Raw genomic sequence first — 13,661 nt, 5'->3', positions numbered from 1 at the left:
TTCATGTAGCCTAGTATTTGAATGCGACCACAGATTTTATGTTTTATTACAGTATTAAAAAACAGTTCACAGATTTAAATATTCTACAGAGCCACCTTTTTGAATAAGTATGTACCAGCTTCCCACACAGTTCAGGTATGTTTTTAGTCCATTATTTTGGCTGTTGAGGCAAGTCGAATGATGCTACTTCACAGTTGCTATGATAATGTTTGATGGTGGGCAGTGTTAAAACTGCATTTCCCACATAGCTTAAAATTGTGGCTGAAATCTTATCACAAAATCAAGTGTGCTGGCATTATTATCAGTTAACAATATTTAACACTATTATTTTTAAACTCAGCATTTTTCTTTTTTTTTTACTTAAAGCTAATTTTTCCCCATTTGTGCCACAATGTAGGCCAATGTTGTGCAGATTTGGTTGACTAGTGCACCTTTACTCTATTCTCAGCTCTTGAACTTTGTAGCCCCTTCGAAGTGATCGATAGGCTCTCTCTGGCTTCTCTCACAGGTCTCCTTTATGTTCGCACAGAGAGTTTTGAGGTACGACCTTTTCAAGGAAGTGTCTGGGTGGTTTGATGTACCGGTATCTTCCACATCCTGATAATTGAAACAGCAGTGTCCACTGGGACATTCAAACTCTTGGATATTATTTTTCACTCTTATTCAAATTGAGGTGCTTATTTTAACTTCCACAGTAGCAATTTTGGAATGTTCTCTAGTCTTCATTTTCATAGCAGTCCTAGAGTAATGGTTCCTCATCTCTGAGAGAGTGTGGAAGTTATTTGAATGATTCCCAGGTAGAGGCCAATTGTGAGGCAACTTTGTCATCATTAAGGCAATTGTTTACCATCTATGCAAATTTAGAAATTATGCAACATGGGGACTGAAATTTTATGCAAACAGCATATATACAGGGGTTGGACAATGAAACTGAAACACTGGCACTATATTAGTGTTGGAGGATTCATACCTATATATGTGCGGCCTGGTGGGCAATCTTCACTGATTGGACATTCCATCAGTAAGAGCAGAGTGTGATGGTTGAATTATCAATTAAGCAATATCACAGATGCACATAAAATATTGCAATACATACAACACAATGGGAGACATATCAGAGTTCAAAAGAGGACAAATTGTTGGTGCACGTCTTGCTGGTGCATCTGTGGCCAGGACAGCAAGTCTTTGGTGTATCGAGAGCTATGGTATCCAGGGTAATGTCGGTAGCTATACCACCGTGTAGGACAAACCATATCCAACAGTAGTAACTCTCGACGCAAGAGGAAGCTGTCTGAAAGGTATGTCCAAGTACTAACTAGGATTATATCCAAAAAACATAAAACTACAGCTGCCCAACTCACTGCAGAAATAAATGCGCACCTCGACTCTTCTGTTTCCACCAAAACTGTTCGTCGGGACGGGAGCTCCACAGGGTCAATATTCATGGTCGGGCTGCTATAGCCAAACACTCGAGCCAATGCCAAATGTCGGTTTGATTGATGCCAACAGTGCAAATCTTGGGCTGTGGACAATGTGAAACATGTGTTGTTCTCTGATGAGTCCACCTTCACTGTCTTTCCCATCTGTGGGAGTTACAGTGTGGAAAAGCCCCAATAAAGCTTACCGACCCAACTGTTGCATGCCCAGAGTGAAGCATGGTGTGGATCAGTGATGGTTTGGGCTGCAATATCATGGCATTTACCACTGTGCTTGAAGGGTGCGTCAATGCCAAGGACTACCAAAGCCTTCTGGATGACCATGCGCACCTAATGGTTCAAGCATTGCACCCTGAAGGGGGTGCCGTGTATCAGCATGATAATTCACCAATACACACAGAGAGACTTGTGACAGAATGGTTTTATGAACATGAATGTAAAGTTGAACATCTCTCAGGGCCTGCACAGTCACCAGATCTAAATATTTTGTTAGCCACTTTGGGGTATTTTTGAGAGCTGAATTTTGAGTTTATGCAGTCAAAAATATACATGTCAGATTTATAGGATTCTATATATGTAGAATTCTATTTAAATGCCTATATAGTCCGTTTCTGATGTATATTACACGCAGAACTGAAAAACCCTTTCTCTGTCTTTTTTTTTTCATCAGTCAGCCTAAACCATGTCATGTTTACAAAGTACTGGGTTGATTCAGCAACCGCTTGATGAAGAAATAAAGTCTGAATTTGCCAGCATTTGTCAGGTTAGTGCCATCAAATCTTTTCAAATCAAAATGTTTGTTTTAAATGCTTAGTAACAAGCAAACTAGGTATCTTAACTAAATTTGAGAAGAACGGTATATTCTGTATATCCCACTTTATTTTGAAATATGTCTATGACATAATGAGTATTTATTACTTTGGAATGGCACGAATTCTTATCACAAATATACACATTTTCTGCTTTTTCTGTTCATGGGAATCGCTGCACCATTATTTAAATTTTGTATTATTATCATTGTATATTATTACATTTCTGATGAAAAACCCATTCTAAATGACACAATCACAACCAAACATTTACCAGAATTAACTCAACATTTAGTTTGGGGTCAGTTAGATTTTTTATTTTATTTTTTAAATAAAAAGTCACAGCAAAGACATTAATAATTAATTAATAATATTACAAAAGATTTCTTTTTCAAATGTTGATCTTTTGAACTTTCTATTCATCAAATAATCCTGAAAAAGGTGTATCATGGTTTCTAGCACAACTGTATTCAACACGATAACAGTAAGAAATGAAGAATAAATTCAGCCTTGATGAGCATAAGAGACTTAAAAAAACATTAACTATGTATTAAATTATAGCACTGGGAATTTTTTGAAAACTATTGGATGATACAATCCGTTTCATTAATTCATTTCATCTTTTAAACAGAGGTGACACTGACTCGTGCGTATGCTAGCATGGATCTCACAGGGCTGAAGGTTTCGGGGACAGACAGATATTGGAAACCCTTGTCCTGGCAGTGGTCATGGCCTTTAGTCTCTGCACACTGTGTAAGTGGCACGTACACACTAATAATCCTCTGTTCTCCATTGATAACAGCATTCAGTCCAGTGGGACAGGGGCTTGTGAACTTGCCCATACAAATCATTTGTAATTGTGCCAGACTCCTTGTAGGGCCAACACACGCCAATAAAGCATACAATGGGCAGCAGTGGGCAAAAGCGTATGGTTTTCATTGCTTATATTGTAGAGAATGCTGAGATTAACATTCTCGCTTAAAAACAGACTATGATCTTGAACATTTTGCTTTGCAAAAGAGTACTTGAGCAGTGTCTTGAGTGGGTATTATGAGATTCAAAGTGTACATGCAGTACTACAAAAAAATCATCCTTACAAATTATTCATTAGATATATTCAGTATGGGACAAGAGGTTCATAGACTTTTTATGTAACTAAGATCACTCTTATTGTAAAGGATTTATGCTTTCCAAGATTATCTACTTATGGCATTATATATTATTCAACAACATGGTTCCAACAAAAATGTAAGCAAATCAAATGAAAGGGGAAAAATTTCAGGGCACAATTTCCCTGCTGAAAAAAATATTGTTTTCTGGTTTTAAGCCAGTCTGGCCAAGCTGGTGTTCAGCTGGTTTACCTGCTAAATTTTCTTAGTCTGATAAACTGACAAGTATATAAAATGTCTCATAAACCAGCAAACCAGACCAACCTAATCAGCTCAGGCTGGTTTAAGCTGATTTTTTTAACAAGGTTTGAAATGCTCTAAAAGCAAAGTCAAGATTAAATATATTCATTCAAAATTAATAATTGTTACTTAGGTGCATATGCATTTTGGGGGCTCTCAAAAATAGCGCATTCATTTTTGTGATTAATTTTTTTTTTTAGAAAGGCCGACCGAGCATGGTCCGCATGTAGGCCTTTCCTATGATCAGCCAATCATTCTTTCAAGTGCTTTTACATTATTCAAGCTAACATTTCAGTTCAGTTCACATCAGAGACCATAGTTGTATTGCTTCCACGGCAACTGGCGATTCGTTTTGATGTGTGACCAAAAGTGGTTCCATTTACTTTGTCTCTTGTCTCTTATTAACATGCAAAGCCAGCATATCCTGGTTACAGGTAATTAAGTCCCTGTTCTCTGATGGTAATTATAACAGTGCTACATGTATAACATTCTAACACACACACACACACACACACACATATATATATATATATATATATATATTTAGACTGATACAGTATATCAGTGGCGGATGATACTTTTCTTAAGAAGAGCACTGCCATCCATTATTAATGACAAAAACTGTACCAGAGACAGTATAAGTGCTAGAGGAAGGTCCACTTCTAGGAAAACATATGAGAAGTCATGCATCCCATGTAATCTTATAGCAGTCACTACTGCTGTATACATATATACAATAACCATATATAGGCCTACTGCTGGAGAAAAGAGAGTGCTGAACAATATATTTGGCATTCTGCAGGTAATATAAATACTATGAACACATTTATTTAAAGGCAGATGACAATATTTTGTAACTGCATTACTGCAAAGGGTGTGTACAAAGGGTTACATGTGTAAAAGGGGCGTCTGTGATATTTTTGTACTGTTGTCCGATTACATTGATTTCTGTATGGCTCATGTGATTAAAAAGATTTCGGAAACGCATGTAGTATTAGGACTAATTTTACACCTGACCAGTTACATTTAGATTCGTTGACGCTGTATGAGTCAGTTTAACGCTGATGGTTTTATCTCGTCACGTCGCAGAGAATGAGGAGGCATACTCTTTTCTACTCGAACAGACAATGACTTCTTCAGCCTGGGCCCACATTGTTTCAAGATCATCTCTGATTCAAGAGCTTTCCTGCTCTTGTGTGCTATCACTGCTTAGATAAATGGTGATGAGCCCTTAGAAGGGTACTTTTTGCATGGGCCTGATGAAGCATTGTAATACTGGTGACAGAGATGGTGTGAGATGCCAAAATGCTTCATTTGTAGAATCATTTGCAAGCTGTGAGCACAGCTATCTTTTCCCATTTCTGTCTAGTCTTCAAGAGAACAGTTTCTGAGGGTAATTTAATGCATCCTTATTAAATAAAAGTATTAATTAAAAAAGTTATAATAAAGTTTGAGAAAATAATGTCATAAAAGGATAGTTGACCCAAAAATTAAAATTCTGTCATCCTTTACTCACCCTCAAGTTGTTCCAAATCTGCATGGATTTCTTTCTTCTGCTGAACTCAAAAGAAGATATTTTGAAAAATATGGGTAACCAAAGAGTTGATGGGCCCTGTTGACTTCAATAGTATGGCGAAGCAAACAAATATATACATAAAATGGAAGTCAATGGGGCCCATCAACTGTTTGGTTATTTACATTCTTCAAAATATCTTCTTTTGTGTTCAGCAGAAGGAAGAAATTCAAACAGGTTTGGAACAACTTGAGGGTGAGTAAATGATGACAGAATTTTCATTTTGGGTCAACTTTTATGACATTATTTTTTCCTATACCTATGCTTTTATTTTTAAGTTTTAAGTTTTAATGTAGCTTGTTTCCATTTAACAACGATTTTACATTGATTATGAGTGTCAAGTTTTAAATTAGAAAAAAAAAAATATCGAAAAGGCACGCCTCACATACTCAATGGCTGGAAGTAATTATTAACTGATAACACCAATCACACAAATCTATCATATGGCCTAAGAAGAATTAATATGACACGTTCTATGTTTTGGATCCTTATTTGACTTTGGCAGACAAGGTCACTTCTATTTTGTTTAACAGTAATTCTTATTTTTGTGTCCCACAGACAAAATAACAACTGGGAAACATTCCAAACGGGTTTGGAACGCCATATGGGTGTGTAAATAATGATAGGATTTCCTCTATAGGGCCTCACCACTGAATCGTGTGGGCATGCTGGCTCTAAAGTGGTAAAACAATATGTTAAAACCAGTTATATTCACTAATGGTGCCACTGATGGCTCAGATGTAGAGCTTGAGTCATCAGATCCTAATGAGTTTAAGCACAGATGCTGAGCTACATCGTTCTGACAGCATTCTGGGAAATGCAGTTTCAGACATGAGGGTGACTAAAAGGCTCATGCGAAGTGCCTTCAGAAAATGTTAAAGATCACGGCGGGTTGCAAAGGTTGCATTCCTATATGGCTATGTTAAAACAACACCAGGATCGGGGAATACAAGACAGAGAGGATGGTGGGAAAATCAAGATACTGAAGCCAGTGACCACCAATTTCCACTTGAAGCATTTGGTATTATAAGATTAAACTTGCTGAAACCATTTCATAGTTCCAGTTTCCGCTGGCCTACTTGTTAGCTATTAATCAGTGTTTTAAATGAAAACCATGCTGTTCCTCAGGCAGTTTTCAATTTAAGCAATTCATTTCAGGTGCTTTTTATAGCTATTTCCTCTCACAGGTGTCAGAGTTTGAGTGAGTACAGTCACTAATTACTGCTCACATGTAGCATATGCAGATGAGAGGGCAACTTATTTTGCATGTACGTGTGCGCGAGAGAGAAGAGAAGAGAGAGACGTCGTAGTTGAAACATTTCTAAGCGCTAAACCGATTCTGTTTTAATAAAGTTGCAATTTGACAGTGATAGCCACTGCCTTGGTTTTGATGGAATTTAAATTGACATTTCCTCGTTGAATATTCAGCATGAAAAATGCGCAGCCGTTTATTTTGAGATGCTGAACAAAACCGACGCACTGTTCTTTTGTCGAAGCGTTGAGCGATACTCATGACAAGACAATTCCAAACCTTGTGAAATGGAGAGTGTTATCTGTTTAATTTACAAAACATGGTTTTCTCTGAATGCTTGAGGATTCAGCAAGAAAAATCCAATGAGGCTACATATAAGCTTTTGAAAGGATATGTCTAATTTTATTTTACATGCATTATCTATAAGCCATTCCCTCAAAACTTCATTTTCTCACCCCCTCTCACAGGTATTCCCCTTCCTGGTGATCCCAGGCACACAGACGGGATCGTTCAGAGCTCACATCCCGGCCCTAGCCTTTCTGCCTGGGATCTGAACTCACCATATAGCTCAGGTCTCTTGCTTGCAGCTGAGAAGTGGCTGGGGATGCGGCGGTGGAGTGGCTCCCTTCCACGGCTGCTGGGGGACCCTGTAGGTGAAACACCTACTGAGGGTAAGTTTCAGAGCTCTTAGTGAATATAACACAACAGCAGAATAGGAACCACTACCCCCCAGAACCCCAATCCCACTGCCCCCTATAAAATCACCAAATATAGGCCTGGTTTCACAGACAGGGCTTAGATAAAGCCAGGATTAGGCCTTAGTTAAATTAGGACATTTAAGTAGCTTTTTTAAATGTGCCTGAAAAAAAACACTATTAGTGTGCATCTTGAGACAAAACAAAGGCACTGACATATTTTAGGATTTGTCAGTGCAAGTTGCTTTCAGTTAAGACAGCTCAAACATGCATTTTAAACTGGGACTAGCTTAAGTCTTGTCTGTGAAACTGAGCATTAATGTTATAATCATATTGTTTTTATATGTTCTTACACTCCCAGTACAGTATATTTAGTTATTGTGTAAAGTGGCCACAAAATGTATTGGGACAATTTCTTTGCAAACCAAAGACCTTAGTAAACCAAGTAGTATATCTGTAAACTATTTTTTATTTTATTTTATTATTATTATGAACTTAACTGACTGGGCCAGTTCTCCACTACCGTTTAAAAGTTTAGGGTCTGTACGATTTTTTTAATGTCTTCTATGCTCACCAAGGCATGTGATCAAAAATACAGTAAACACATTAGCATTAGCATTGTAAAATATATCGATTTAAAGTAACTGTTTTCTATTTTAATATGTTTTAAAACTGATTGCTCAAGTGTTCAGTCACATGATCCTTCTGAAATAATTTTAATATGCTTATTTAGTGCTCAAATGCATTTCTTATTATCAATATTGAAAACAATATAGAATAAATAAAGTTGTGCTGCCTAAGATTTTTGTGAAAATATAACATATTTCTTTGTTGAATAGAAAGTTCTAAAGAATGGCATTTGAATCGAAAGAAATCTTTTGTAACATTCTAAATGTCTTTACTGTCACATTTGATCAATCCTAAAAGTATTAAAGTTGAACTCCGGCGCAAAATGAACCTTTGGTCTAATTACACATTGTTACCTAGTCAACCGTTATCTGAGATTTGTTTTCATGATTATCGAATGTAAATAGTTTTATCTCTAAAAACAGTTTAGCCTATAAAGCTAGTATAACGCTAGTATATTGGGCATCGAGTAATGACAAATAAAAATCGCTTGTTAATACCACTAAAAAGGCTGAAAATAGCCCCACACTAGCACGGTAGCATAATGAGGGTCCCTACCTTCAAACCGAAGCATTGAGAACTTTGTCAGTGTCCAGACAGTTTAATAAGAAGATATTTTAAACATACAGTCAACTTCGCGTATACAGGCAGAAGCCATCTTTGAAATACAGCCTTTACCAGTCGATCTACGAACGCCGATCCAAGTGCGCTGGTGAGAATGTGAACGAGCTATAAGTTGTGATAAGGTGAGCGCGAACAGCAGGCTTGGATCGGCGTTCGTAGATCGACTGGTAAAGACTGTATTTCAAAGATGGCTTCTGCCTGTATACGCGAAGTTGACTGTATGTTTAAAATATCTTCTTATTAAACTGTCTGGACACTGACAAAGTTCTCAATGCTTCGGTTTGAAGGTAGGGACCCTCATTATGCTACCGTGTTAGTGTGGGGCTATTTTGAGCCTTGTTAGTGGTATTAACAAGCGATTTTTATTTGTCATTACACTATGCCCAATATACTAGCGTTATACTAGCTTTATAGGCTAAACTGTTTGTAGAGATAAAACTATTTACATTCGATAATCATGAAAACAAATCTCAGATAACAGTTGACTAGGTAACAATGTGTAATTAAACCAAAGGTTCATTTTGCGCCGGAGTTCTCCTTTAATTTCTTTAAAAAAAAAAAAAATCATATTTTTTTTACAGTAGTGTATGTATGCATTTGCTTGTGTGTATTTTTTTTTTTTAAATTTGTTTTTTTTTTTTTTTTTTTTTAAATGATCTAAACCAATGATCGATTTCCAAATACTTTTTGGAGCCACTGTATTTGCAAACTTGTATTTTTATATTAAATATAAAAATAAAAGGCTTCCTAATACATCCTTCCTCCTCAAAGCACAGAGAGAAAATGTGCAGGAAAGAGAGCAGTGAATTAATTGTCCGTTATACTTTATTCTCTCAGGGTTTCGACTGACAGAATTGTATGAACATACATCTTCACTGGAACATTGTAAAAATCAAGAGATGTATTGAATGAGCTATTGCCATGTTTTAGAAATGATGTGATCAACTCAGTTGGTATAAATCCTACAGCTCTTTTAATCACCCTCAGCCTGGGAAACGTGACATTTAATAAACCACTTAACTGTCCGGGGTCAAGCTGGGTTACACACGGGTCAACGTGAATCGCTTTAATGATGCACTTCGATTCTTTCATTTCGAAATCCGTCACTCAGCTGTCATTAGAAGTGATTAGTAACAACAAAAAGCTCTGCTGACTGATTGGTCTTCCTTATTCTACAGTGAAAAGCCTTCTCTGCGTGTAAGATTCATATCTCTGTGGGGCTCCTCCCACTCCTGCCGAGGCAAGAAAATACAGTCCCCGCCAAAGAAAGGCTGAGAAAATGCCAGTGTGGCCCACACCAAAGGTTACCCTGTCGGCTTCTCTTAATTGGATCAGCTATCAAGAGCCGTGATGCCCTTTGATTCCCATTCACAGCTGGACTTCAGTAGTTGCTTTTTAATTCAAAGAGATCTCACTGGACACTATTGAGCGACGATGCCTCGTTTGCGTAATGCGCAACTCAAATTCAGAGCAGAAACTGATCAAAAACGGATTTCTGCTGGTTATGAATTGCATCGTTTTGTTTATGGGCTTTCAGTCAGGGTCTCTTCTGACGGGCGATAATCAGTAGAGTCAGATAAACGGTTTTAAAGGTAATAAAAGATTGTAAGTTATCCTTCCGCTCAAGGTTGGAGAGAACATGCGGGTGAGATGCTGTATTGATGGACCTGATCTTTTTATCAAACAGACTTACATGGGCAAATACGTATAGCTGAACCATATGCTTGCATCACAACAGGGCTAATCAGCCGCCTAACAAAGATGGATTTGATTTAAAAGTCTCAGAGACCCTAATTAAAAGAAACTGCTTGACTTTGTCGGTCTTTCCCTAGTAATGCCATTTATGTCATTTGACTTTCTTGTTAGCCACAAAAATATTCCTTAGATGTTGGTGCTTAAACTAAGTACTCTAACCTTGCCAGCTTTTACAGATTTGAATTTGATTGGCACGAGTTTGACTTCGAAAACCTTAATCTCAGTCTTTGTTTATAGAGAAACAGGCCAAGGTACTGTTTGTGGAACTGAATTTAGATTGACACCTCAAAGAAAACACTAGGTATTACAATAAAATGCTGATTTTGTCAAAAGCTGGCCAGCCCCATGTTGATACAACAGAACTGTGAGTGATAATATATCAGATGTTGCCGGATGGGAAATTCATCACCCAGAGTGAGACTAAATTACATAGACCCTCCACTCCACGGTAATCCTGATATTAAACATTGTTCTGGTTTTTATCTACTAGTAACATAGTCTAAGATAATAATATTTGCAATACATTTAATGTCGGGAGACAGGTTGCCTAAAAAGGCCTGAATTTACATTATCTCAAGATTAAACTCAATAAATCAGATGTGAGCATGAGATGAATGCTAATGATATCTTGTTCTCTGGAGAGAGAAGATTCATGATACATGCGGTGCAAATCCATGAAAAAGATCCAAAGCATCACAATTAAGATTAAACGCATAATTACCAATGTGGCCAGTGAAGTATAAATGATAAGAAACATCGAAGAACATTTCTTATGCTCTGTCTGTTCTTTCTCCTTAATAAATGCATGATGTTTATCTTAAAATATCATTTTGGAAATAGGATTTTGCTCAGTGTGATTAATCGTTACAAATAACTATCCAAATTATAATATGAAATGTTATTAAATTATAAATAAATGTTAAATGATCAAATATGTGTATTAAAATTCATGTAAAACATACATATTTATATAAATGTTTAAATTACAGTGACAGAATAAAAAATGCTGCAGAAGGGTACAGAATTTAGAGTTCTCAAGAGAGATGAAATTCATAAATGGTGCTAACATGTGCTGGAAACTCTAATCTAAGAGGTGCACTTGCAAGCCCAAAGACTAATTTTGTGTCTGATGATTTATTGCTTTGTCCTTTGTTGATATCTAAGACTTATATTAGAGTTTGGAGTTGCTGAAACAGCCCACGTTAACCCTAGGAAATGAGCTTTGTTGGTGAAAGTAAAAATTCTTGTGATCAAGGGCATCTGTTGTGATCTCAGTCGCTTTCCTGGTGTTGCAAGTTTCAATTCTCTGACATTGTATGTTTCAAAAAAAAAGAAAACTCATTTTGTGTGGCTTAGGCTGGGAACTAATACATTCTGGTATGTAAAAATAATATATGTACCACCTGCTATCTGCATCCCTGCATGTAGAAATGCATCAGTCCACGTAAACAAGGGTCCTGTTGATGTTAGTAATGTTATGTTTTATATACATTATATAGTATTAGAGAAATATCTAGTACATGCAGCTGCTTAATAGACTACTTATGGTAAATAAATGCGGCAATATGAGGCAACTTCTTGCTCTTCACCAAAGAGCTTACAACAACATGTTAGGTCTGATAAAGCGGTCATGAAATACTAAATGCCTCATATATTTGTCAATTCTATGTCTTCTGAGTCTCAAGTTAGTAGAATGGTTCGTCATGCAGCACAACACTCATGTATCTGTGTATGGCTGATGGGTCTTTTTAAGAATGCTTCAGTGCTTTGTTGTATGATTGATTGGCTTACTTTCTTCCTCTGATCAATATAAATAACTAGAATCTAAAGTCAAGAGAAAATGCATGCTACTTTTAAATGGATTGCTTTGTCAAGTGGATTGTTTTTGTGGCACAGTTCTAATCAAATTACAGTTGATAGTGATGGATAGGACTTATCATGATGAGCTGGAGTAAAACAAAACAAGAACAAAACTATCCCACAATATCGCATACTGCACTCATACAAGGACCCACCCACACAGACTATACTGTATTTGAGGACATAGTTGGTGCACTCGTGGATTCTTGGAAGCTACATCAAGCAAGATTAATTTTGTCATGAATGCTGTCTTAGAGCCAGACATGTGCGATTTGCAGACTTGAGTAAACAATTCAAACTCTGTAAAATACAATCCACCCACAATGCAAGAATAATGGAAAGGCTTTTTTTCCATTTGGAGCTTTTTTAAACAAAGTCCCCATGATACTCCACTATACATGGTTGAAGTTTTAGCTGTAGTGCAAGACGCACGTAATAATTCATGCAAAGGCTGTGGGTTAACCCAATGCAATGCTAAATTAATAAAGTAACCTCATCATTTTGCAATAGTTATTCTGGTAATTGGGAGGCAGCGTGATCCTACCTTGAACTCCTCCAGGATTTTATAAGTCTTCCCTCTGTATTCACAGAAGTTTTTGACCTCCTTGCATTCGGGGCAACACCCGTTGTGTTCCACCTTGGTGCACTTGGGGTGTATTTTAGGGCACTCGGGTTGGTCACAGACAGGTCCGTCCTCCGTGCACATGCACGGGCAGTTCGAGTGGCCAGGGAAGAAGCGTTCCCCGAGCTTGTACACAAAGCCACTGTCATCCACGCAGCCTTTCCCTCGGTAGTCATCGAAAATGATGTCATTGTTGGCAGTTCTCTCGGCCTCTTCCGCGGCGGGATAGTCCTCGGGGCCGACAGAAGCCGGTGAGACAGCGGCGTTCAGGGCGAGCAGCACGACGCAAATCGCCGGGAGAAAAGGGCCCATCCTTTGCCGCGGCAGTCTTGACGCATTCAAGGAGAGTGTCTCAGGTCCCTTAAGTTGTAAGTCTCCATGCTGCAAATATGACACTGAAAGAAATGTAAACAACCCGTAGCTTGATAACTGGACATGCATTTTTTTATCTTAACTCATAAAAAGATCGTCACAATGATCATGGTACAGTTACTGAGAAATGTAAACTCGAATGAATGGGAAGTGTTGTAACAATGTGTTAATCCGTTTTTTTGTTTTGTTGTTGTTGCACTGTCTCAAACCTTCAAATGCTTTTATCATAGGCTATTTATCTGCTACAAAGTAGTTTTGGAAATATATGACTTAAACCTAAACTGTATAAATTAGTGTCAGGTACAGAGTGCTGTTATACTGGTATGAGTTGCAACACCTATTGACTTTTTTTAGTATGCATTTGTTGTGGTAGTCAAATTTATTTACAAATCTCAAATATATATATATATATATATATATATATATATATATATATACATACATATACACATTGGGAAGTGTTACAACCCTCCCAATCCAAAATTTTGAGGAAATTGAAATTGCTTGTCCTGTAAATAAAACTTCTACTGTCTCCTCATGAGGATGGGGGTCATGTATGTTAGTGGTTTCACCCCTGTTAAACTGAAGGTGTTACAACTCACCCAGTACAGCACTCCCCGGTCTCCC

General features: G+C 37.4%; 1 protein-coding gene across 1 annotated transcript in view; it reads right to left on the bottom strand.

The window, feature by feature from the left end:
* Nucleotides 1–13,096, bottom strand: part of vwc2l (von Willebrand factor C domain containing 2 like) — a 33,919-nt gene extending 20,823 nt beyond the window's left edge. The window contains exon 1 of the mRNA XM_056237759.1: nucleotides 12,585–13,096. Coding sequence (XP_056093734.1) covers nucleotides 12,585–12,974 — 390 coding nt within the window. The 5' untranslated portion in view covers nucleotides 12,975–13,096. The remainder of the gene's footprint in view (nucleotides 1–12,584) is intronic.
* Between the last annotated feature and the right edge of the window lie 565 nt (nucleotides 13,097–13,661).

This window comes from Rhinichthys klamathensis, unplaced genomic scaffold (assembly GCF_029890125.1).
Source record: "Rhinichthys klamathensis goyatoka isolate OS25496 unplaced genomic scaffold, OSU_Roscu_1.1 h1tg000497l_1, whole genome shotgun sequence".
Classification (NCBI taxonomy): Eukaryota; Metazoa; Chordata; class Actinopteri; order Cypriniformes; family Leuciscidae; genus Rhinichthys; species Rhinichthys klamathensis.
The sequence above is the reverse complement of the archived record's forward strand: the minus strand, read 5'-3'. Positions and strand labels throughout refer to the sequence as shown.